The sequence below is a fragment of the Erythrolamprus reginae genome, chromosome 1 (assembly GCF_031021105.1).
Source record: "Erythrolamprus reginae isolate rEryReg1 chromosome 1, rEryReg1.hap1, whole genome shotgun sequence".
In the NCBI taxonomy this organism is placed as follows: domain Eukaryota; kingdom Metazoa; phylum Chordata; class Lepidosauria; order Squamata; family Dipsadidae; genus Erythrolamprus; species Erythrolamprus reginae.
This window is the reverse complement of record NC_091950.1, coordinates 375,445,381-375,472,794: the sequence shown is the minus strand read 5'-3', so window position 1 is coordinate 375,472,794 and position 27,414 is coordinate 375,445,381. Positions and strand designations below refer to the sequence as shown.

Here is a 27,414-nt window from a genome sequence, read left to right as displayed (position 1 = left end):
GGCCATTTATAAAACATCTGTAATGACTTTTCCTACTTGCACCAAACATGGCACAACAATACCATAGCCTCCTTTAGCAATGTTCTCAAGTTGTTTCATTCTATTCATCCATAACCCATATTGAATCAGCTTGAATTAATCTGCTGTAGACTAATAACTAACTAGGTAGAAAGTTAACATAGAAACATAGAAGACTGACGGCAGAAAAAGACCTCTTGGTCCATCTAGTCTGCCCTTATACTATTTCCTGTATTTTATCTTACAATGGATATATGTTTATCCCAGGCATGTTTAAATTCAGTTACTGTGGATTTACCAACCACGTTTGCTGGAAGTTTGTTCCAAGGATCTACTGCTCTTTCAGTAAAATAATGTTTTCTCATGTTGCTTTTGATCTTTCCCCCAACTAACTTCAGATTGTGTTCCTTTGTTCTTTTTTTTTTTTTTTAAATTTTTTTTATTATTTTTCATAAAATAGACATACAGACATACAAACATTAAACATAAAATGGGGATGTATTTCCCCGCTTCTTTTGAAAGTATACATTCAAATAGAAAAAAGAATACATAATCAAACATTTGTTAAATGTTAAAAAGTCTAGTAAAAAATTTTCAAATCTTAAATGCAATGTTAGTACGGTATAGGTAAAAATTCTTAATATGTTGTTTATGTGTAATATATTCATCTAATCAAACATTTAAACAAATCTCAGTTACTAAACATACATAAAACAAAATTCTTAATATGTTGTTTGTAAGTAAACTATTATATCAAAGTCATCAACAAATACATTTGGACTAATATTAATATTGTTATTACCTAAATAAAAACAGATCTATCTCTTATTTTTTCTTATCTAACCATCTATATACATTATTCCATGTTTCATAAAATTTAGTGTCTTCTTGATCGTTTAATCGTCTTGTCATCATATCCATTTCAGCGCAATCTAATATTTTAGCTATAACTTCTTCTTTCTTGGGGATTTCCTCCCCCTTCCAGTTTTGCGCGTATATTATTCTAGCCGCGGTTAATATGTGTATGATTAAATAAAGAGTTTCTTTCTTATAAGTCTGTTTAGTAATTCCTAATAAGTAAAATTCCGGGGTATTATCTATATCAAGCTTTAATATTTCTTTTAATATCTTCTCAATCATTTTCCAATAGATTTTGGCTTTACCACATGTCCACCATTGATGGTAATAAGTTCCTATATCTTTCTTGCATTTCCAACATAGTGGGGATGTTTTAGGAAACATTTTTGCTATCCTGTTTGGTGGGAGGTGCCATCTATAAAACATTTTAATTTGGTTTTCTTTTAATGAAACTGACTTGGTCATTTTCCAATTGTTAATCCAAACTTTTTCCCAAGTATCTATGTCTATTTCCTTACCTATATTTCTGCACCATCTTATCATAGTATCTTTTAAAGTCAACTCTATATTTTTGTGAGCGATAAGAAATTTATATAGTTTCCCTATCATTTTTACTGAATTGGTGATAATTAAATTACTTAGCAAATTCTTACTTTTATTAAAAATGTAAAGAGTTTTATCCTTCTGGTATCTGGATCGAATCTGGGCATAATGCCACCAGTCTATTATTATTCCTTCATCTTGTAATTTATTCCTAGGTTTTAACTTCATCTGATCATCTAATAGTTCTTTATATCTATAAAATATTTTCGTGTCTTTTATAGACTTTGGGTGTGTTATTGCTTCTAGGGGGGCTATCCATTCTGGAACGTTTAAGAAGTGATTTTTCTTTATGTCTTTCCAAACCTCTAGTAAATACTTCCTTAATGTGTGTCTTTTAAAATATGAGTGATTTTTTTCCCTGTCATACCATATGAATGCATGCCAACCCAACATGAGATCATGTCCTTCTAAGTTTAATATCCTTTTATTCTCTAAAGTTATCCAATCTTTAATCCATGTTAGGGCGGCGGCCTGGTAATATAATTTCCAGTTTGGAAGACCAAATCCTCCTCTTTCTTTAATATCTTCTAAACAGTTTATTTTTATCCTTGCTTTTTTCCCTTGCCATATAAATTTTTTAACTAAATTTGTCAAAGTTCTAAAAAAAGTTCCCCCTGGATTTATTGGAATTACCTGAAAAAGAAATAAAACCTTAGGCAAAATATTCATCTTGATTGTAGCAATTCTTCCTAAAAATGATATTTTCAGGCTGTTCCACGTTTCTAAATCTTTTTTAATTTCTGATAATAATTTTATGTAGTTATCATTTTTTAATGTTATTGTTTTCGCTGTTAAATTTATTCCTAAATATTTTACTTTCTTTACGGTTTTTATTCCAGAAATATTTTCTAATTTAGTTTCTTGTATTTTATTCATATTTTTAGTTAAGAAAGAAGTTTTGCTTTTATTTATCTTTAAACCTGCTACCTTTCCGTATTGTTCAATAGTTTGCAATAACAAAGAAACTGTTGTTATCGGTTCTTCAATTATAAACGTTAAATCATCTGCAAAAGCTTGAAGTTTATAAGTTTCGCCTCCTATCGTTAAACCTTTTATTTCAGAATCCGCTCTTATTTTAATTAATAAAGTTTCAAGTGTCATAATAAATAGCAATGGTGATATAGGACATCCTTGACGAACTCCCTTATTTATATCAAGTGTTTGTAATTGGTTATTATTTAATATTATCTTAGTCGTTTGTTTTGAATATATAGTATCTATTAAGTTAACAAATTTTGGGCCAAATCTCATTTTGTTTAGTTGCATTTTTATAAATGTCCAGTTGACGTTGTCAAAGGCCTTTTGAGCATCTAAAAACATTAAAGATGCTGTCTTATCTGAATGTTGTTCATAATATTCTAATGTATTTATTACAGTTCTAAGATTGTTTTTAATTTGTCGCCCTGGTAGAAATCCATTTTGGTCTTGGTGTATTATTCCATTTATAATTCTTTTAAGTCTATCTGCATAAATGGCAATAAATATTTTATAATCTACATTTAATAAAGATATGGGTCTATAATTTTTAATTTTTACTGGGTCAGTACCGGATTTGTGTATTAAAGTTGTCAACGATTCTGACCAAGATTTCGGAATTTTACCCTCAAGTCTACATAAATTAAAGGTTTCTAACATATGATTTCTTACTATTTCATTTTCTATCTTATACCATTCTGCCGGTATAGCATCCGGACCAGTGGCTTTGTTGTTTTTCTGTTTTTTAATTATAGATAGGAGTTCTTCCATTGTTATTGGTCCATCCAACATAGTCTGTTGGTCTTCTGTTATTTGTGGTAATTTTGAAGCCTGTAAGTAATTAAAAACTTCATCTTCACTAACATTGTCTTTGGCATAAAGATCTTTATAAAAGTTATAGACAATATCTGCCTTTCCTTCTGTATCGTATTTTATTGTACCATCTTTATCTTCTAATTTTTTTATCAATTTGGATTGACTCTGCTTTCTAAGTTTATATGCTAACCATCTGCCTGGTTTATTTGCATGTTCAAAATAATGTTGTTTTGCTCTTTTAATTTTTTCAGTTATTTGATTTTGTTCTATAATTCTAATTTTATGTTTAATTACATTTATTTCTGTTTTAAAATCTCTGTTCTTGGTGTGTTGCTGCGATGCAAATTCCAGTTGTTTTAATTCATTTATTAATTGTAGATACTTTAATTTATTTTCCTTATTATATTTTGCTGTATAGGATATTGTTAACCCTCTTATATAAGGTTTGAGTGTGTCCCATAAATTCTGTGAAGTGGTGTCTGGAGTTTTATTAATTTCAAGAAATGTTTTTAATTCCTTTTCGATCCAATCCTTATATTTCTTATCATTCAATATATTTCTATTCATCCGCCAAGTATTCTGTTTATTATTCATTCTTATGTAAACCACTATTGGGTTGTGGTCGGCCCATGTATTAACATCTATCTCTACGTCCCTTATTTGTTCTGCAACCATTTTTGGTGTCCATACCATGTCTATTCTTGTCCAGATTTTGTGGGGATTAGAATAAAACGTAAATTGTCTTTTATGGGGGTGTCTTTCCCTCCATATATCATTTAACAGTAATTCTGTTTTCATTTTTTGGAAAGTACTGGGTAGTAGATTTCTTTTTGTTTTTTTCCTTTTATTATTACTCCCCCCCCCTGAATGATCTAATTGCCTGTTCACAATAGCATTAAAATCGCCTATTATTAATACATTCTCAATTGCTAAATCTATTATTATTTGATGTAAATTTTTATAAAATGTAATTTGGTCTTCATTGGGAGCATAGATAGAGACAACCACTATAGGTCTAGGTTCAATATCAACTTGTACAATCAGTATTCTACCGTCATTATCTTTGTATATTTGTTTGGAATTTATAGAATTCTCTACATACATCACCACACCTCTTTTCTTTTGATCTGCTAATGCAGCATACATTTTTCCAATTTTAGGATTCAACAATAATTTTTGATTATCTTTTTTAATATGTACTTCTTGTAATATTGCAATTTGAGCATTTTGACTTCTGATTTTGGAAAAAATTTGTTTCCTTTTCCTTGGTTCATTAAGTCCATTAACATTTACCGAAAAGATCTTTAGATCTTTAGTTGTTGTCATTTAGTAGGTTTTTTGGTTTCTCGCTGGGGTTGAACTCTTCTAGCGCCTTGGTCCTGCTCTATTGCCATAGCAGTGGCCCCCAAAAGTTCTTCTTGTTGGATTACTAATTTCTCCCCTGGTTGGTGTTGTGCTGGTTGTTGTTGAGCCTCTTGTTGGTTATCTGAAAAGTCCATGTGGCTGATGCCACTATTTTCAAAGAAATATCTAGCTTGTTCTACATTTTCCAGCTTGTATCTTGTAGAGCGCCATGTCAGAGAAAGACCTTGTGGGATTAACCAACGATAGGTTATATTTTCTTTGATCAAAATTCTGGTAAGAAAATGGTAATCTCTTCTGCTCTCTCTGACACTTTTTGGAACTTGTTTTAATATTTTTATTTCTACTCCTTGATGTTGGAGTTTGGAGTTTCTTGCCCAGTGGAGTATGTCATCTCGCAAAGTTTTCCTGGTAAATTTGATGTGAATCTCTCTTGGGAGGTTGTGGCGACGGATGTAACTATTCGAAGTTCGGTAAACTTCATCGATTTCTTTCACTAGCGCAGCAGGATCCTCCTGGAGTATTCCTCCAATAGTTTCCGCCATAGTCATTTTTAAATCTTCATCTTTTTCCTCTTTCATATTCTGAAATCGTAGTCCATACGAAGCACGTTGCATCTCCAGCTGTATGATTGATTCATCGTGTCTTCTATGTCTTGCATCAGCTCTACCTTCAAGATAATCTATTCTTTTTGCATTTTTGTCGGATTTCTCTTCAACCTTTTTCACTCGATCATCACTTTCTTGTAGTGTTTGTTGAATCACCTTTATCTGGTCTTTCACCTCAGCCATATCAACTTTCAATTGGGCCATCTCCTTTTTAAATTCTGTCAAGTCTGCTTTTATAGCTTCTCTTTGTTGTGTTGCATCCTCTTTTATAGCCTCTCTTTGTTGAGTAGCATTTTCTTGAGATTTGAACATAAAGTCCTGCATGTTGTTTAGAGTTTCTTGTAGTGTTGCAAAGTTGGACTGCATTGTTTTGTCTTTTTCTTTATCTTTGGAAGACATAGCTGACGCCTGGTGCGTCGGGGAAGGACGCGGCGACACTTGTGGAGAAGAGATTGTTGCAGTGGTTTGTTTTTTGACCGTTTTAACAACAGTTGAAGAAGTTGACATTATCAATTTTGAATCCACAGTTTAAAATTCAAATTAATTTAAATCAATCAAAATTTATATGTAGTGAAAGAGAGAAAATTTCTATAAATTCCAAATCTATTCAATCTGTTTTGTTAACAGTTACCCTTAAATTATAACTATTCAGTTGTCAGGAAGATTCAAAGTTGAAAATCCAATATATGTTATTATTGTTATTATTGTTATTATTTTGAAGATTTAAAAATTTAAAAATATAACAGCACAGAAAAACAAATGTAACACTTTTAGGAATAAGAAACAAATAAGAGTTGAAAATAAATGGTCTGGTAAGAAAACAGAGTAAATAACAGCAAAGAAAGAATAATAACTATTTTAGAAAGGGAGATTCTAAGAAGGTAAAAGGAAAAGAAAAAAGAAGAGAAAAGAGACTTAATAAGGCAGTAAAAAGGGGTGAGAAAAAAGGAGAGAAAAAGGGGGAATATTTCAATTCAAATAATTGGAATAGAGCAGGAGACCAAGGTTTGCTAACAGTGCATCAAACTTCTTTTACAGATAGGTGTAAAAAAAAAGGAAAGTCAGAAGGGAATCAAAAAAGAATTAATTAATCAAAAAGAGAACACAATATATATAGTTATAGTCTTCTTATAAATCAAGAGATTATACTGAATAAATGAAAAATATGAATCCAAATGTCAGAAAATACAGTTATACTTAATCCCAGTTGCAGGTCTCAAAAACAAAAGTCAAATTAATAATTTCCTTGTGATTAAAATGGAGTCTATGTTCTTTTCCAAATTCAAGACAAAGGCAAAAAAAGTAGATCCCAAAATGGAGTCAGGTTAAAAGTCAGAAATTCATATAACCAGGCAGATGTGAAAAAGTTCTCAGAAAAAAAATAATCCCAAGAATAAGGCAATCAGCAAGTAATCCAAAGTAATCCAAAGGCAATCAGCAAGTAGTCCAGCTAGGTTAATCCAAAGGAAAGGTATCAGTTCCTTCTATTTCCCTTTTGTTTTCAAGTTGTTATATAATGTTATTATGTTGCAAAGACAACAGGATGAGAGAAAAAAAAATATGGCAACAAAGTTATATTCCTCCGCTGTTGAGATGTCAGCCCGGAACACAATGTTTTTAACAGACTATAAAAAAGAAGTTTTACTCATCATTGCTGATTTCTTTTAAGCATCAAAATCTTCTAAATAGTCATTTCCAATTTAAGTTCTTTTATTAAAGCATAAGGTAGAAAAATGTTTTATAGATTCCAAAATTCACTTGCAAGATGGAAACAATGAAAATGGGAAGGATTAGTCTCGGCTATTATTTGCGGATGAGACTCAAAGAGAAAAACTTTCACTTTCGCCTCGTTAAAGAAAGCTTTCCCTTGAAGCTTCCGAACGATCAAATCTTCAAATTTTAGTCTTGAAACAAAGAGGAATTTTTTTACCTTGAGTCCTTTATCGAATGTATTCTTTTTCAGTTGGTTAAATATAGACTTTCACTTTAAAATTTTTTCTCAGCTTCCCGCTGGGTGAGGGGAGAAAGCGCTGGCCGGTCCTCTTAAGCAAAGAGGATCGGTTCTCCCGTCTTCGAAGCTGCGGGGCGAACCGCTGCCTCCGGAGTCTCAGCGATGGCTCCTCGGGCAGAGGAGAGCCCCCTGTTCTGGGATCGGGCCATCCGAGCCCGATCCGATCACAAATGCGACCTTCGGAGGGGGTAGAAGGGATCGCCTGGCAGAGCCCTGCCAAAGATGTCCCGCCGCGATCTCCGCCAAGCCGGAAGTCCTGATTGTGTTCCTTTGTTCTTGTGTTCACTTTCCTATTAAAAACACTTCCTTCCTGAACCTTATTTAACCCTTTAACATATTTAAATGTTTCGATCATGTCCCCCCTTTTTCTTCTGTCCTCCAGACTATACAGATTGATAGGAGAAGTTAATAGGATAAATTTGTTTTCTGAGCCACTGTCTAAATTATTTCATTGATGGACTGCTGGTATATTATTGGTTTTAGTAAGTAGTGGTACAAGTGGAGAAAGCGTCGTGAGCTTGATTATGAAAATTTTAAGAGTGGTGCAAGTTAAAAATGAAAAATGTAGTAATAGAACCCATTGAACAATGCTTTTTAAATAAAATATAATATTATTGAGTTTTGCTGCCTGTACATTCCAGAAAATTCATGACTTATCTTGTGGTTATTGTATTTTTCTGAGGGTGAAGGAAAGCAAAAGGTGATTAATTATCCTTGACTTAATACTAATCAACAGGAAAGATTTGCTTGAGGAAATAGACGTTTCAGAAAGAATAGGGAAAGCAACTCTTAGACTCTCCACGATTGACCTCTCCAGGTTCCTAAGAGGCCAGTAAGGGGCGTGCACTGGTGTGCCTTTCGTCCCCTGTTCAATTGTCTTTCCTTTCTCTCACTTATCATACATATTTTCTTTCTTTCATATATCCTCTCCTCTAAGTTCACTTTACCCTAATATATATTACTACATGTCTATTTTTCTTCCTATGTATTTGTGTATTGGACAAATGAATAAATAAAATAAATAAATGTTGAAATTTTTTGCTTTAACAGAAAAAAAATGTGTATCTTGAAACCCTGAACAATATTGTGTAGGATTTTATAGCAGGAAAAACTAATGGAAAAAAGTGGGCAGAAGTATCTAAAAAGGAATACAGTAGTACCTCTAGATACGAGTTTAATTCGTTCCAGAAGGGAGCTTGTATGTCGAATTTTCCCTTCCGAGATAACCAAAAGCAAGGATTCTTGCGCCACCTAGTGGACGCTCGGCTCGTATCCTGAATTTGAGCTCGGGTCTCGAAAAGAAATTTCTCTCCCCTCGTGGCTCGTATCTTGGAATACTCGCATGTGGAGCAGCTCGTATCTAGAGGTACTACTGTACTGAAAGCATAATAGCAAACAAGCAATTCCACTGGGTGAGGACAGAGGACAATAAAAGAAGCAAATGTGGCTACTTTAAAAAGTCCTCGAAGAACTAAAATAATTGAAGAATGAATATTTGGACGTGTTGCAAAAAGAATCAGGTAACTGAAGGTACAGGTTGAAAGTCTGGATTAGTAAGAATATGTTCAAGCAAGCTAAAATTCAGAAAGAACTAAAGTTTGTTTGGGTTTTTTGTTTTTATATACCATTTATCTTACTCATAAAGTGATTTTTGGAGGCTTAGAAAATGACAAAAAAGATATAAAAGCAGTTAAAATTAATATGAATTAAATAAGAATTAAAACCAAGGGACTAGATAACATGGGGTGGAGTCTTCTCTCTTATCCCGTCAATAATCAACTCCAATGAACAGCGCCCCCATGAGGGCTCAAACTAGCCAGCAAAACCAGTTTTCACAACAAAACAAAATGCATGTGTTTCATCAAAAAATTGTGCCGAGAAGGGAATTGAATAATGAAATGCGGGGGGGGGGGGGGGTGTTCATGGAAATATCTCTAAGATTGAGGAATTGCATCCTACCATATCTGAGGAAATTAAGTGAATCACTGATTTAATCAATGCTTCATTTATTGACTTTGAAAATTCCTGGAGAACATATGAAAGAGTAGATGTCTGGAGAAGGAAACTATTGTCCCTATATTCAAAATTAGGAAAGTGAAGGATTCTTTGACTGTTATAATGCTAATACTAATGTCTTGGGCGATTCTAGGAAAAAGTATAAAGTGATTGGTCTGTAAAGCTACCTTTGAAGAGTGTTCGGAAACTTCAACTTGTCCAAAATGCAGCCACGCGAGCAGTCTTGGGCCTTCCAAGAAATGCCCACATCTCGCCAGCATTCCGCGGACTGCAATGGCAACTGATCAGTTTCCGGGCACAATTCAAAGTGTTGGTTATGACCTATAAAGCCCTACATGACACAGGACCAGATTATCTCCAAGACCGCCTTCTACCGCACAAATCCCAGCGATCGGTGAGGTCCCACAGAGTTGGCCTCCTTAAGGTCCCGTCGACCAAACAATGTCAGCTGGCAAGACTGCCATCATCTGAAGCCATTTGCTTCAATATTTTGAGGGTACATTTTCGTTTTGTATAGCTCACCAGTTTTTCTGCATCATGTGAATTAAATTCAGGAGTGAGGAAGGATATGATGCATTATTGTAAGATCTGGTAATTTGGAAAGAGATGAGATTCAACATACACAGTATTAGTCTCTCTTAAGTGACTTACCAAAGCAACCCAAACACTTTTTCCTCCGTGAGCTCCACACAAATATAAGAGGAAAAGAAGCGTAGAAATTACAAAGCAAAACACTGAGACAAACATCACCCAGCCTTGACTCATGGCTATAGAAACTTTGGCAGAAGCCACCAGGATCCAGACCAGGCCACCAAAGACCTACAAGAAAATATAAAAACAAGTTATCAATTTATCAGTAATAAACAGCATGTTGACTAGATTTAGATGTGCTAAACTATGCTAAAATAGACAAGTTATAAAAATCCAGACATGTCATCTTTAGAATAGAATAGAATAGAATAGAATTTTATTGGCCAAGTGTGATTGGACACACAAGGAATTTCTCTTGGTGCATATGCTCTCAGCGTACATAAAAGAAAAAGATACATTTGTCAAGAATCATGTGGTACCACATTCAATGATTGTCATAGGGATCTAATAAGCAATGGAGAAACAATCAATATTAATAAATATCTTAGGAGACAAGCAACAAGTTACAGTCATACAGTCCTAAGTGGGAGAAAGCCTTAAACAGATTTAGAAGAATGCAGTTAATTTTTTAAAAAAATCATTTATATCCATTTGTTCTCCTAGAGTAGGGGTGCCAAAGTTGATTTCATTGAGGCTTGCATCAGGGTTGTGTTTGACCTAGGGGGGCAGGGTGGGCATGGCCAGGCTGAGTATGTCACTCATATTGTGGGTACCTGTGGTGGCCAACAGAAACAGGGTCCTGAGCTCCATTTTCAGTGGTGACGGACTCCTGCAATTCTCTGCCAGTGAAAACAGTCCATGAGGGCTACGTGCAGCCTTCCCAAACTCTGTTTTCACTGTCAAATGCACCACAGGTCACTCCCTGTTTCCAGTGAGGCCCCGTGGGCCAGATCTAAGCACCCCTTGGGCCGGATCTGGGTCCCGGGCCTCGGGTTTGACATCCCTATCCTAAAGTACTATACTACAGCATTTCACTGGTCCACTAATTTGGTCCCTTTGTCAAAGAATGCCATAAGATTTATCTGACATGATCTGTTTTTGACAAACCCGTGTTGGTTTCTGGTTTATGACTTTATTCACTTCTAGGTGCTTGCAAATCCATTGTTTGATAATCTTTTTCAGAGTCTTCCCTGATGTTGATGCCAGGCTGATAGGACTGTAGTTTTCTGGATCTTTTTTTTTTAAAGATGGGAACTGCATCAACCCTTTTTCAGTCCTCTAATATTTCACTAGTGCTGAAGGATCATTGAAAGACATGGTTCTGAGATCATGTCTGCAATTTCTTCAGAACCTAGGGGTGTAATCAATCTAGTTCTCATGAACTGAACTTGTCTAGAGTGGAAAGTTGTACTTTTACCATTTTTTTGTTTATTTGACTTACATTTCTAATCTGTATTTTACAGTATTTGGGGTGGGGTGGGGTGAGGGATAAGTCAGACTGGTTTTTTCCCCTTTTGTATAAAGATAGATCCAAAAATGAGTTAAGCATTTCTTTCTCCCTGCTGCTCATCTCCTTTCTGTCATTTTCTCCCATTAATGGACCATTCCCTTGATTTTTAATTGGTTTTTTTTTCATGTTGAAACAAATGGGGGTGCAGTGGTTAGAGTGTAGTACTTGGTTAATACTGCAAGCTACTTCTGCTGACTGCTGGCTAACTGCAGTTTGGCAGTTCAAATCTCACCAGGCTCAAGGTTGACTCAGCCTTCCATCCTTCTCAGGTGGGTAAAATGAGGTCCCAAAATTGTTGGAGGCAATATGCTAACTTTGTAAACCACTCAGAGAGGGCTGTAAAGCACTGTCACAAACCTTAGTTCATTTTGAGGCTGTTTTGCCAACTTTATCTTTGTTGGTTCTAGCTTTTTGTTGATATTCTGCCTTAGTTATGTGCTCTTGTTTCGACTTTTTGTCTTTCAGTTTATTAGAAATGTACTCTCGGTTTAGATCCCAAACCAAGACTTATGACATTAAAAACTATAGCTTGATAGCACATTTTCATGATCATGAATGATGACTAAGTGTCTGTCTGAAATCCCATCAGGGCAAGCTAAGTTTTGGGAGATGTCACTTACCACCTGTTGTGGTTAGCTCTGACCCAGCTCCTGCCCCAAGGACTGTGGATGTGGGGGAGACATCCACATGCTGCAGGCCTGTTTTGCCCCTCGGTGGAATCTGCTGATGAAGGCTCCTCTGACCAAGAAGACATGAGTGACAGGGAGGAGGAGAGTGTGGCAGACAGCTCAGAAGGAGATCAATTATCTAGCTCCTCCTTGGATTCAGAACAAGAGTTAATGATACAGCCACGCATGTGGAGAGCGATGCATAGGCAACAACAACTGAGAGATTATTATCAAAGAAAATGAGGCCACCTGTGGTTGGGTGGGGCTGTGGTAATTAGTGAGGCTGCTATAAATAGCAGCCTGTGGGTTTGGCCACTGTGGAGGATTATCTGATCGTTGTGTTTCGTGACTGCTTTACTGACTTTGACCTTTTGTGTGCTGAGTTTTCCCCGTTTTGAAACTAAACCAGAGCAAAGTGTGTTTCACTTTGTGAAAGAAGGACTGTGAATTGCCTCACAGCTGCAAGATAAGTATCACAGAACTGATAAGGGACTTGTACAAATTACCAGTTTGTTTGGAGACAGTGCTCTTTGCTATACCAAAAGAGGGCTTAGTTTAAGTGACTTTTCATATTAAAGAACATTGTTTTGAATTTTCAAACGTGTGTGTGTCTGAAATTTGTACCTGTGAATTTTGGGAGAAGTCTACCAGAGAGCCCGACAGAACACCACCAAAGGAGTAACATAATGGATATGTAAACACTGGTTCATCCCTATATCAGTTCCCTTCAGTGCTTTTGGAACAGCTTACTAATGAGTTACCAGGGTGATATGGTGTTTACCATCTTCTACAACAATATTACTCTTGGGCGGATTCTGATTCCAGATGATGTTGAACCATTGGCTCAGTTGGCACAAACTCATTTTCTTAGTTTCATATTTGCCATCCAGCACTTTGCTCACAGTTACATTCCTTTGAAACTTGGGTTTGAGCCAGAATTTCTTTTCCCAGCTCCGAGAATGTACATATACCTTTGTTACTCTACTACTGATACGTGCTTTATTGCTTTCTTTTCCACATGTAGTAGATTTGTCATCTAGCACTTTGCTTACAGATTTTAGGGTTTCAAGTCAAACGTTATAAAGCCCTTTCCATTGAGAAATGTGGCAGGATTTCTTCTTCTGGGTTTCAAGTCATGAGAACAACAAGGGCTGTAGGAGTGTTTTTGATTGGATTTAAGACAACTATACGCTCAAAAGCAGTACTCTTCTCCCTTTCCCTTGGGAAACAGCTTGATTGGATTGGATTGGATTGGATTGGATTTGTATGCCAACCCTTTCCGTAGACTCGGGGTGGCTAACAACAGTAGTAAACACCATATGACAATCCAATATAAACAGTTAAAAACCCCTATTGTAAAACCAACATACATACAGACATACCATGCATAAAATTGTAAAGGCCTAGGGGGAAAGAGTATCTCAATTCCCCCATGCCTAGCAGTAGAGGTGAGTTTTAAGAAGCTTACAAAAGGCAAGGAGGGTGGGGGCAATTCTAATCTCTGGGGGGAGTTGGTTCCAGAGGGTCGGGGCCGCCACAGAGAAGGCTCTTCCCCTGGGTCCCGCCAAGCGACAGTGTTTAGTTGACGGGACCTGGAGAAGACCCACTCTGTGGGACCTAACAGGTCACTGGGATTCGTGCAGCAGAAGGCGTTCCCTGAGCTATAACCAAGTCTCCTGGAACTCAAAGAAGGTGTGAGAATAGAACCTAAATATGACATGTTGGTACCCTCTGTCCAAATCCAAAATCCAAAAATATAGGCAGAAGTATTGGGTATATTTTATTTCAATATTCCTTTGCTCAGTTGTGCCCTTTTATCTTTGCTCACAATTTCTGTCTCTATCTCTTTGTCTATGAGCCTGCAGCAGAGTAACAAATGCAAGCTTTCGTAAGATGATCCAGGCCCCCGCTATAACTTGGTATAGCTAACTTATTCCCCCACTATCTTCTTTGTTCTAGTACTATTTGTTTCAAAAGCACTTGCCCTGATAAACCTGGTTAAAGAAGGAAGCTGGAGTTATTTATTGAAAGGCTTGGCCTAGAGAAGGAATTTCCTGTTCCATTCCTTTCAGATTCCAGATGTAAAGGATTGGGCACCTGCTCTTCAAAAAGACATTGAGAGGATTTAATTACCTCCTGAGTAGGTCCCTTTCCCTTGGGAAACAGCTATAACCAGGTCCCCTGGAACCAGTCATGGGCTCCTACGGGAATGGTCAGGAACGCAGTTCTGGTAGCAAAATTTGGAGCTCCACCCCAGAGTACCCAATTTGCACTGAAAGATGTTGAAACAAAATGCATAAGCCATGCCCACAGTGGGGTAGTAAAAATTTTGTTAGCCAATCACTGCCCTGGAATTCAAAGAAGGTGTGAGAATAGAACCTAAATATGACATGTTGGTACCCTCTGTTTCCCACCAGACACTTACTACTGATAGAGCCAAGATTTCCAAGAGAACTAATAAGTTAACATATGTGCATGTTGTTTACATTTTTCTTTTATAACAAAAGCACAATGGCCTTTGTTATTCAGTTGCAATTGAATCATAAGTGTGAGATAGGTGACTATATAAATTTAATAAAGAAATGCAATCAATTGTTTCACAGTAATTCCGCATTGATTGCCAAAGCAGACACAGGCTTTGTTCACCCAACACCAAGCTCTAGTTATAATTAATCCCTTTTCCAACCCTCAGTGTAACTATAGCCATCAACTATAATTCAACTCTTCCAAAGAAAGGAAAGGCTTTGGGTTCAAGGATGCTCAAAACACCTTGCGTTTTTGTCATGAGCAGATACACACTATTTCATAGTTTATAAACATTTCCTGTCAAGCAGCTACTTTGTCACTGCATCAGTCTTCCCTTACCCAATATATTGTGTTTATTGCTTGCAAGGTCTTCTAGTTCACATTGGAGTTTGTCAGACAGCAAACAACAGAGAATCAACCAGTGGCTACTGAAGGATAGGAAAATAGGGTGTGTGTACTTAGCTATCACCTGTTTTATTTGAATCTGCTTGGCTTAGCTTTATTTGAATCTACTTGGCTTAGCTTTATTTGAATCTACTTGGCTTAGCTTTATTTGAATCTACTTGGCTTAGCTTTATTTGAATCTGCTTGGCTTAGCTTTGACAACTGTTATGTTTGCAAGTTGTTAGAATAAATGTGATCGCTGATTGGAGCAGGCGCGATCAATGAGAAACCCGCAAGCGCAACCAATGGGAAGCCGAGGCACGACCAATAAGGAACCTCCGGGCACAACCAATAGGAAGCCCCGGCGCGAAGTCTTGAAACATTGTCACCAATCCCCAGCGCTGGTAACAAAGTATATAAGGTGCGGCTTCGGCCACTTTTCTTTAGTCACTACCTGCCTGCGAGCTGGTCACTTTTAATGTTCCTGATTATTGAATAAAGAGCTGTTACCCTCTTCCTCGGCCTTAACAACAACCATGATTTGGGATTTTTAAGATATTATGAGAACTCAGTCAACTGTGATACAGTAAATCCTTTTAAACAACTTATAGCTTTATCTGGTGTGTCAATTGGACAATATTTTATCAGCTCTCAACTTGGGACAGCTTCTTGTTCCTTGATTTTCCAACCTTGAAAACATTTTTATTTGCCCTTCTCAGCTAGTTTTGGTTGCTTGGATAGTAGTATGGGTTCTTTCAAATCGTCTTACTTCTTAAAGCACAAACATGTGGCTGGAACGCTTCCTTCTAGGGGCAACTGTGATAGACAACAATGCTGAATCCAATAAGGGCTCTTGTTCATACCAGCTAGAACCAAAACTCTGCTGTTAAGAAACAGAGCTAAGGAGGCAAATTAGTTGCTATATCCTCTTCCCTAGGTTTATGTCTTAATAATTTACTCTGCAATTATCTGGTAAATTGTTCTGCTGGGCTGACTGGAATTTGATTTGGGGAGGATTTCTATCAGAGTGCAGGAATTTATCATCCAAGGATTTTGTGAAGACAAAAAAGGGAGAGAAAATTCTACTTAAATGTTCTCAAATTGACTTACTCAGAGTAAGGGCACTAAATATACAGCATTGCTATTTTCCTGACTTGCGATTTCTATCCTGCTTCAATTGGGCCAAATTTAAGCAACTTAAGAAGTCATACAAAACAAAGAATCAACATACTGTAGTTTAAACCACCAACATAGACACACTTTCCCCCTAAATTCTGTACTACTCCTTACTCTGAAAACAAGACTTCAACATAATCAAAATAATTATTTTCTGCACTATACAGTGGTACCTCATGATAGGAACTTAATTGGTTCCAGGAGGAGGTTCGTAAGGTGAAAAGTTCGTAAGATGAAACAATGTTTCCCAGAGGAATCAATGTAAGAGCAAATAATGCGTGCAAATCCTTTAGGAAAATCCCAAACTTCAGAAGAGAGGTGAACAGAGGGCAGGGAGGAGCAGCTAAAGGGGGCGGGTGGAAGAAGCAAGGCTAGGCTAAAGGGTGAGTGGGAAGGAAGAAAGGCAAGGGGGGCGCCCCTCCCTTTTCTTTCTTCAAAAGACACCCTTTCAGTGCCTCTGCAAGCACGCTGTTCTCCTACTTATTTAAATGTAGTCATTTCCCCCTCCAAGCGGCCCCTCCCTTTTCTTTCTTCAAAAGACACCCTTTCAGTTCCTGCAAACACGTCGTTCTCCTAGTTATTTAAATGCAGTCATTTCCCCCTCCAAGCGGCCCCTCCCTTTTCTTTCTTCAAAAGACACCCTTTCAGTTCCTGCAAACACACTGTTCTCCTAGTTATTTAAATGCAGTCATTTCCCCCTCCAAGCGGCCCCTCCCTTTTCTTTCTTCAAAAGATACCCTTTCAGTGCCTCTGCAAGCATGCTGTTCTCCTAGTTATTTAAATGCAGTCATTTCCCCCTCCAAGCGGCCCCTCCCTTTTCTTTCTTCAAAAGACACCCTTTCAGTTACTGCAAACAGGCTGTTCTCCTAGTTATTTAAATGCAGTCTTTTCCCCCTCCAAGCCACCCCTCCCTTTTCTTTCTTCAAAAAAAGGGGGGGAAAGAAACCCCTTCATCCCAGCAGCAGCAGCTTGGGTTCGTAAGGTGAAAATAGTTTGGAAGAAGAGGCAAAAAAATCTTAAACACCAGGTTCGTATCTTGAAAAGTTCGTTAGAAGAGGCGTTCGTAAGATGAAGTACCACTGTATAATAAACAAGAATGGTACATGGGAACTTTGAAAAGATTGTTCTCTAGGTAAAATGCATGTTTCTCCTGACATCTCTCCCAGCTAATAGAGAAAATAATTCCAATTCTAATGTAAATAATCCCTGTAGAAATGTACCCATAATTTGGATTTCCCTGGACAACATACATCGGAAAAGGAAATTGTGACTTCCTACACACTTTGCCTATAGTCTTTTTCATAGCTCTTTTCACTTGAGCCATCATAAATAGGTTGATTTGAGTGGAGAACGACAAATGATACAGGACAATGGATGGATATTTACTATAGCCTTTGGAGGAAATCACTAAGACTAGGTAATTGTGCAGTAGGTGAGAAATTTTTATCACTGTAGCCCCAATACATCTAAAGGCAACAGTTTTACAAAAGGCTGGACTGTATGCACACATTCCAGACCCCACGTCTCTCCTAGGAAAAAATATTTTCAGTTCCAGGAGCTCCACTTGTTTGTGGAGAAACAGAAAATGGTAATGCCCAAGAGAGGCCAAGCAAAGTAGCCCCAGGTAATGCAGGTATTAAGTGTTTTTTTCCAGGTGGAAATATTTCTTTAAAGCAACACAATAACAATACATTATTAGCACTACTAACATGTACTGTTTGGTTTCCTTGTACTAAATTATAATCGCCAAATCTTGAGGTTTCTGATCCATTATTTGAAGGACATCTGTGGGCTCTCCCAAAAAAGAGCTTTCTATTGCTTCGGAAGCAACGATGGACCTAGATGCTCTTATGAGATAAAGATACTGTAGATATTGAGGGAGGCAGAGGCAGAGAGAGACAGACAGACAGACAGACAGATGGACTGACGGACGGACGGACAAATGATAGATGATAGTTTAGAAAAAGAGAGAGAGAGATAATAGGTAGACAGACTGGAAGAGAAGAGAAGAGAAGAGAAGATAATTTTATTGACTAAGTGTGATTGGACACACAAGGAATTTATCTTGGTGCATATGCTCTCAGTGTAGATAAAAGAAAAGATACATCAAGAATCATAAGGTACAACACTTAATGATAGTCTGGGTACAAATTAGCAATAAAATCATACTAGGAACCAGTCAATATCAATTGTAAGGATACAAGCGACAAAGTTACAGTCATACAGTCATTTGTGAGAGGAGATTTCAGCAAAGCCTTTGATATGGTTCCACATAAAGAGCTGATAGAAAATTAGTGAAGATTGGACTTAATCCCTGGATAGTTCAATGGATTTGCAGCTGGCTGAAGCGTAGACATCAGAGAGTTATTGTTAATTGCGAGTATTTTGAGCAGAGACAGGTTACAAGCAGTGTGCCACAAGAGTCTGTTCTGGGTCCTATTCTTTTTAATATGTTTGTGAGTGACATAGGGGAAGGTTTGGTAGGGAAGGTTTGCCTATTTGCCGATGACTCTAAAGTGTGCAATAGGGTTGATATTCCTGGAGGCATCTGTAATATGGTAAATGATTTAGCCTTACTAGATAAATGGTCAAAGCAATGGAAACTGCAGTTTAATGTTTCCAAATGTAAAATAATGCACGGGGAAAAGGAATCCTCAATCTGAGTATTGTATTAACAGTTCTGTGTTAGCAAAAACTTCAGAAGACAAGGATTTAGGTGTTCTGTCTGGGTGCCCCCAGACTTCAACACCAACTGGAAAAAGCAGCCAGACACGCTGGTAAAAGCAAAAGCACTTTATAGTTTGAAAAATAAACACAGAGAAAAACCTGTTCTTCCCAACAGGCAGGCTATGAGACTTCACAGCAGAGTCCTGATGGCCAGACAATACAGCAGACTTCTTGCTGGCACACCCACCACTGTAGAGAATAAGACCCACACCTTTTTCCCCCAAGGTTTCAGTATTCAAAGTCACAAACCAGAATTCCAAGACGCCAAAGATCACAGCCAGGTCCCAGGACTCCCAAAAATAATACTCCACAAGCCAGGAAGGGTGGGTCTGCCTTTTCAGCCTTTCCAGAGAGCACCACACCCAAACCCAGCTGTTGCCTCTTTAGTGCTGAAAGTACCTGGCTAATTGTCCCCTTCGTTGTGTTGCTCTTCACTGTCGGAGATCGATTATTGCTTGTGCATTTTTATCTAAGGAATCCAAGCTGCTTGCTGGGGAGAGCTCCCTCTCGGGGGACTCTGGCTGTCCTCCCTCTCCCTCAGCCTGAGATTCCTCCTCCCCGTCTGCCTGAACCTCCTGTTCCTCATCCTCCCCCTCTGAGCAGGAAGCCGGCAGAGGATCAGCCGTTCCCTGAGGGGCCTCAGACGGAATCACAACATTAGGGGTAGTGATTTCTGACAGTCTCAAAATGTGTGCAGTCAGGCGGTAGGGAAAGCAAGTAGGATGTGTTCAGTTCTGGAGACCTCACCTACAAAAAGATATTGACAAAATTGAACGGGTCCAAAGACGGGCTACAAGAATGATGGAAGGTCTTAAGCATAAAACGTATCAGGAAAGACTTAATGAACTCAAACTGTATAGTCTGTAGGACAGAAGGAAAAGGGGGGACATGATCGAAACATTTAAATATGTTAAATGGTTAAATAAGGTCCAGGAGGGAAGTGTTTTTAATAGGAAAGTGAACACAAGAACAAGGAGACACAATCTGAAGTTAGTTGGGGGAAAGATCAAAAGCAATGTGAGAAAATATTATTTTACTGAAAGAGTAGTAGATCCTTGGAACAAACTTCCAGCAGACATGGTTGATAAATCCACAGTAACTGAATTTAATAGATAGATAGATAGATAGATAGATAGATAGATAGATAGATAGATAGATAGATAGATAGATAGATAGATAGATAGGCAGGCAGGCAGGCAGGCAGGCAGGCAGGCAGGCAGGCAGGCAGGCAGGCAGGCAGGCAGGCAGATGATTAGTATAGAGATAGAAAAAGAGGGAGGAGAGAGGGACAGGCAGGCAGGCAGGCAAATTGACAGATAGATGGACAGGCGGATGCTGATTTTGGAAGCCAGACCATTTTTAGTGTGGTTCAACTACAACTCATCTACAAGCAAAGCAAGAAATGGAATGGGAAAATCATTGAAATTACCCTATAACTGTGGGTAGAGTTATCTGTAGAAGTACAACAAACATTTCCAACGTCCATGTTCTAATCATTATTTCATTCATTCCACTTCTCCAGATGGCAAGAAGTTATAGGAGCAAAGTTTCATTGGATGGTGAAATATTACCAAATTCTTTGTACCAAGTGCAAAACAAACATTTTATAACATTTGCATCTATTTGCACATATACAGGTTGAACTCTGAGATATAAACAACTTAAATATTTTAACAGGCAGGAGCACCAGTAGACATCAGCCATTTCAAATCTGCCACACTAAGATGTCTATAAATCCAAATTCATCTTTTCTTTCTTTTCTTATACCTAAGCTGTTGGTTATGCAATTGCCCTGCTTGGTTTGCAGAAAACGATATCCTCATTTGTAAATTGTGCTGCTTCCTATACCTGATGCACAATTTTAAAAACACTGGCAATTCTTCAGTTGTGCATTTGCAGCTGCAATTTTGACCTGTCCTCTGCCCCTCAGACACTTCTGGTGAAAGCGAAATCCTAGGAGTACAAATTAGGACAAGAAAAAATTCAAACGTGCAGAGCTAATTTGCCATTGCTTGGCTTCTGACCAATGAAGCCAAGCATTCCTTTTCCACTCAGCACAAGATTATAGCTAAAAAATCTTACAGAAATATATAAACTACATATAATATAGCAATAGCATTTAGACTTATATACCGCTTTACAGTGCTTTACAGCCCTCTCTAAGCAGTTTACAGAGAGTGACATATTGCACCCAACAATCTGGGTCCTCATTTTACTGAGCTTGTAATACTGCACTCTAACCCAGTGTTTCCCAACCTTGGCAACTTGAAGATATTTGGACTTCAACTCCCAGAATTCCCTGGCTGGGGAATTCTGGGAGTTGAAGTCCAGATATCTTCAAGTTGCCAAGGTTGGAAAACACTGCTCTAACCACTATGCCACCGAGGCAAATTCATCTTACCTGCTTCAACTAGGGACTATTAAAAACCTTTGTTGATTTTGAAGGGTGGCGGTCTAACAAAAGTGAGAGTTAAGTAGTAGTGGGATGGGAAGCGCTACTGAGGTTCTTCAAAGCTCTAGCTTTAAATATTGTGAAAAAGGACACAATCAATCTGCATCTTAATTCAGCCAGTAGGTGTTTGAAAGACATGCATACTCATACATAGCTGAACTCAAGTCAATTTTCTGTGTCTACGCAACAGGATGTTCCATCTGCTCGCCACAGGAGCCTGAATTTCAACAGCACACCAGCTTAAAATCACTAGCTTCTGGTTCAGTATAACATAATGGAGGTTCTACACTGTGAATCCAAATTTCAGGAAGTAATGCTGACCATAAGAGCAGGGATCTCCAACCTTGCCAACTTTAAGACTTGTGGACTTCAACTCCCAGAATTCCTCAGCCAGCAAAGCAAAGCTGGCTGAGGAATTCTGGGAGTTGAAGTCCACAAGTCTTAAAGTTGCCACGGTTGGAGACCACTACGGGGGCGGGGGAGATCTACATTGGGAACTGGGCTGGATCTTTGAGATAAATGGACCTTGTTCTTACAGGGTCCAGTTAAATGATGGATGGACCTGGTGCCGGTATGTTGACCAGTTACACCTCCAGACACTTGATTCTTCCACCATTTGTCCCAATGCCCAGAACCACCCCGCCAAGTCACCCACCAGATGTCCTGTTGCCAGACACCCTTGACTCAAGACCGGTTCCTCAAATCCCACACCAGGAGCCGGTAACACCAAGAGAGGGAGGTTCTTCTACGGGACCAAATTCAGAAGACCTTCATCAACCATCCTCCCATGAAACACTAAGACCACTCCAAACACCACCAACGCCGCCAGAAACCAAACTACGCCATTCCACAAGGTCGCACAAGCGTCCCTCGTATTTATAGTTATAGTTTATTAGATTTGTATGCCGCCCCTCTCCGAAGACTCGGAGGGGTCGGAGATTTAGGGGACTATGTGTGCTCAAATCAGGTGGGGAGGGGTGTTATGTCCTAGCAACAGCCAGGTATCTATGGGCATTCTTTTTCCACAATGAGAAAATCCCTAAGTTCTTATTGGCTAGCAGAGCCTGGCAACGGGACATATATATATATAGCTGCCAGGCGTGACCAGCATTGTTCTGGATTAGTGTTGAAGTCGTTGGTTGCTCTCGTTCAAGAAACCTGTTTTATTTCCATGCTTGCCAGCCTCAATCATTGCCTAGATTTAACACCCTGCAGTAGAGTACTGTATTTGGGAATAAAGAGAGACCCACTCAGCAGGTCCCAAATATGAAAATTGGGATATCAGAGAATGACACGGATGTTTCAAAAAGGGATCTCAATACATAGAAACATAGAAGACTGATGGCAGAAAAAGACGTCATGATCCATCTAGTCTGCCCTTATACTACTTTCTGTATTTTATCTTAGGATGGATATATGTTTATTCCAGGCATGTTTAAATTCAGTTACTGTGGATTTACCAACCACGTCTGCTGGAAGTTTGTTCCAAGGATCTACTACTCTTTCAGTAAAATAATATTTTCTCATGTTGCTTTTGATCTTTCCCCCAACTAACTTCAGATTGTGTCCCCTTGTTCTTGTGTTCACTTTCCTATTAAAAACACTTCCCTCCTGAACCTTATTTAACCCTTTGACATATTCAAATGTTTCGATCTTGTCCCCCCTTTTCCTTCTGTCCTCCAGACTATACAGTTTAAGTTCATTAAGTCTTTCCTGATACGTTTTATGCTTAAGACCTTCCACCATTCTTGTAGCCCGTCTTTGGACCCGTTCAATTTTGTCAATATCTTTTTGTAGGTGAGGTCTCCAGAACTGAACACAGTATTCCAAATGTGGTCTCACCAGCGCTTTATACAGTGGGATCACAATCTCCCTCTTTCTGCTTGTTATACCTCTAGCTATGCAGCCAAAGAGCATGGCTGCTGTGCTTGCAGAATAGACCAAAGGCATTTTTTTCCTCTCATCTCAGACCTCAAATGGCATCTACAGTCCTTTTTTTTTACAGATGACCCCCCACGCCCACCCATTATGAGTTGGACTTTGGAACCTATTCCAGGACTTAACTGCAACCAAACTCTACTGTTAGGCAAGTAGTTCTGACTTCATGCACAAGCTGGATTCTTCTGCCGCATCCCACAACGTGCAATGTGGTGGGACAGGAATAACCACTGCTGAATTACGAGATTGGCTTTCTGAGATACAGTAAAAGAGATTGTTTTAAAATATTTGTCGCCGGGTGTGTCACCAGATTGTGCAATTCCTTTTGACCAGCTCCTGCTCAACGCTTCCCTTAGATAGGGGTAGAAAGAAACTGTTTAGAGACACAGTCCACCCTGGCTTACTTCTATTATTTCGCTGAGTTATTCTACCATTATCTCCTGGGAAAGGTACATTCCGTTCAGAATTACACAGTTTAAGACAAATAACAGATTTCCAGCTTAAATGCTAAAGGGTACGAGAGTGCAGGAATGAAAACTGAATGTAACCATAATAGAGTTGGAAGGGACCTTGGAGGTCATCTAGTCCAACCCCCTGCTCACAAAGGAGACCTATACTAGAGATTCGAACCGTCGAACTGCCAACCTTTCTGACTGACAAGCTCAGTGCCTTAGCCACTGATCCATCTAGTCAGCCACCTAGAATGCAAGGTGGCATTTAAAAATATCCTACCAACACTCTTCCCAAGTTATTTTGTTCCCCACTTTTTTCTAGCTAACTCCAAACTCAGAGAAAATGTGTCCTTCCCTTCTTCCTCTAGCATCTCACCTCATGTCCCATATCTTTGTCCACTGCCAAGTTGAACTAATAGCCATCCATCCTTGAGTTACTAATAAATAAATAAAAATGACACCAGTTTGAAATGTTCTGTTCCTCATTGCTGATCCTTATCCCACTTCAAGTCATTGGAGTTGCCTAACTTCCTTCCAAGATAATAAGTAACAAACCCCTAACACAGCAGCCTTCAACTATAACATACAAAGTGCGGTTGCAGGAACTGAACATGGTCAGTCTGGCAAAAAGAAGGACCAAGGGAGACATGATAGCAGTGTTCTAATACTTGAGGGGCTGCCACAGGGAGGAGGGGAGGAGGGCTGTTTTCTAGAAAACAAGAATCTCTTTTAGAACATGAAGAAGACAGACTTCAAATCATGCATAGAGTATCCTTCATATCCACAGTGGTATCTTCCAGGTATATTATATTGCAACCCATTCTTCCCTTACCAGGCACATTTCAGATGCGTTGAAATTATAATTCCGTAGTTCCTAGCTAGCATGAATCATTGGATATTCTAAATGAAAATTTGGGGAGCCATTGCCTCAACACATCTAGAGGGCAGTAAATTCGGAAAGGCCAAATTCATTAGATGCATACAAGTAAAAAGATATAACTTGCTTTACCCTAATGCCATATTCCAACTTATGAATTATTATTATTATTTATTAGATTTGTCTGCCGTCCCTCTCCGGAAACTCAGAGCGGCTATATATTGTGAAGTATATCAAATATTAAGTATATTGAATGTCCCAAATTCAAAGATGGTGATGGTCAATATGCTCAAGTAGCCATGTGAATTTTAAAAGAAAAAACAGGAGGAGGAAGAGAAGGCTATGTAGTGTACAAGTCAGCACCAACCCATCCTCGTAGAGCAGTGATGGTGAACCTATGGCATGGGTGCCACAGGTAGCACTCAGAGCCATATCTGCTGGCACACGAGCCATTGCCCTAACTCAGCTCCAACATGCATGTGTGTGCCAGCCAGCTGATTTTTCTGGGAGGGCGTCTTTGGCTTCCAGAGTGCCTCCATTGGGGAGTGAAACACAAGCCTACTGGGCCCATCCAGAAGTTGGGAAACAGGTCATTTCCGGCCTCCAGATGGCCTTTGGCATGTGGGGGAAGCTGTTGAATTGAATGATGGGTGTGGGCACTCGTGCATGCATGATAGCATACACGCACGCTCTTTCAGCACCCAAGAAAAAAAGTTTTGCCATCACTGTCCTAGAGAATGTAATATTTGGGGACGTATTAAAAAGACAGGATATTATATTTTCACAAAGAAGAAGTGAAGCTTCCTGCATAGTAAAAGAGCCTCCAGCAGATGCAAGACGTCTTTAGAAATAGATACTGTATTTGTGCCCATTAAGAAATCCAGGCCAATCTATTCATAAACAAAACAACTTTAGCTCCAAGGTGACGGGATTAAGAAGGACAGGACCATGACAGTAGAATCTCTGATCATGATCATAATTCATTCTATACCATTGGTCACAACCCATTTTGGTTGTGACTCAAGCCTAATTTTGGAAATTTGTCACTTACCAAAAAAATGGTACGGAAGGAAAAATTGACGGCAAAAAAAGGTGAATTTTTTGGTCAGAACCTGATTTGGTCAGAAGCATTCGTGACCACAGGTTCTACTGTAATAGGATTAACCTATCGCCATTTAGCAAAAGACCCAAGCCCCTTCATTTTAAAACCCCCAGAACAGTTCAAACTTCCAAGTCACAAAAACCTACAAAAATCCATCCACTCATTCAACCAATTGGTCCACTGCCCCAGAATCACAGGGTGGTTCTGCTCATCACTAAATTGAATCTTTCTTTCCAGTCAGCCTCCATTTTATTTCCAGCATATTTGTCCCAGTGGGGAACTGAACCGGATGGATTTTCCTTCCAACAGCAGATTAGTAGACTAGATCTGGCATATGCACAACGTAGAAACATGCCTCTTCATTCTTGTTAGTTGTTCTACAAATGCTCTCAATAAAGTTTGGTCATTTGTTTGGTGTGTTTTTTTAAAGATCGCCTGCAGCAGTCTATAGCAGACTACCTGGTTTAACAAGTTTCGGGCAGCTGCTCCACACAAAAATGAAATGGGCCATTAATTCCTCTTCCCCTTTCCTTCTTCCCAGCACTGGAGCCATAAGTCTGCCCCCTCCCCTGGACTTGCACCACCCTCTTCTTTATCTTTGCTCGCTATAAAGTTTTCTGCTATTGTATCAGGTGGGTGGGAAGCCAATTTTAAGCAGCCGAACTATGTACCCATTCTCTAATCTTTCACTGAGTGGGCACCACCTCTATAAGCCACACTATTTGCTATTTCCCCATGCCTGTAGTTTATTATCAGTTTGTTTAATGGTGAAAATAAAGTTGGGTGTGCTGGAATCCTGGGCTTTCGCAACAGGTACATACCATGGCCACCTCTTTCCTGCTACCCTTAAGTTTTAAGGATAGGTATATTTGCCCAAACATATCAACTGTTGGAGGAAAGTAATGCTAGGGTACATTGCTTTTATGCACAACAGCTTCTGAACTACACTTGAGTAACATGCTCATTTCAAAGTGATAGGTCTACCTTTAAGAAAGTATCCCATAATGATTCCCATTAGAAGTAATAAGGAGTCCAGAAAATTTCTTCGTGGTGGTCAAGTAGGGAAGCCTTTAGGTATGAAACCAAGGTCTGAGCACTGTCCCACTTTGTCCCTTAGTACCTGATATTGAGAGATATGGTACTTCTCCTTCTCGAGTCAGTGTATGTCTATCAGTAGCAGAGACAGAATACTTCTATTTTGCAATCTCTCTTTGAGACCTGTAACAGTACTTCATGTTCCATCTTTTAACTGTTCCCAGCCTTTCATTCTCAAACACTTATCTTCTGCTGCAAATGCAGACATTCCAGTGGAATACAACCCAGTACTTACACACTGTTAACTTTTCTGTTGTTTGAGTCATTTAAATAATAATAAAAAAACCTAAACCTCTTTTCTTGTGAGACAGACAGAAACTCACAAAGGGTGGATACTTTTGAAAAAGTGGGTTAAAGTTGGCCTGTAAAAAAAACCTGTATTATAAACAGATAAGTTTTAAAGTCCCACAAAAATTTATTTCCAAGAATGATAAAAATTCCTCCACACATTCTGCTTGCCTTCGCCAAAAAATATCACTAACTGTCTGTTGAGGGCATTCATGCTATTCCCCTCCTTGGTACCCCTCCTTGATGGAAGGCAATTTCCATCCATAATTTCTTGCTTTTACAAAAACAGTGTTTTTCAACTTCTGCCAGAACTAGTCATTCCAAATGGCTAGACTTCAATTGAACTGTCCCAAAATAAACT

The 27,414-nt window shown here is 38.6% G+C and overlaps 1 protein-coding gene across 1 annotated transcript in view; it reads right to left on the bottom strand.

The window, feature by feature from the left end:
- The window catches only part of LOC139157656 (myelin and lymphocyte protein-like), a 46,524-nt gene that overhangs the window by 7,467 nt on the left and 11,643 nt on the right, over positions 1 to 27,414 (bottom strand). The window contains exon 2 of the mRNA XM_070734653.1: positions 9,919 to 10,086. Coding sequence (XP_070590754.1) covers positions 9,919 to 10,086 — 168 coding nt within the window. The remainder of the gene's footprint in view (positions 1 to 9,918; positions 10,087 to 27,414) is intronic.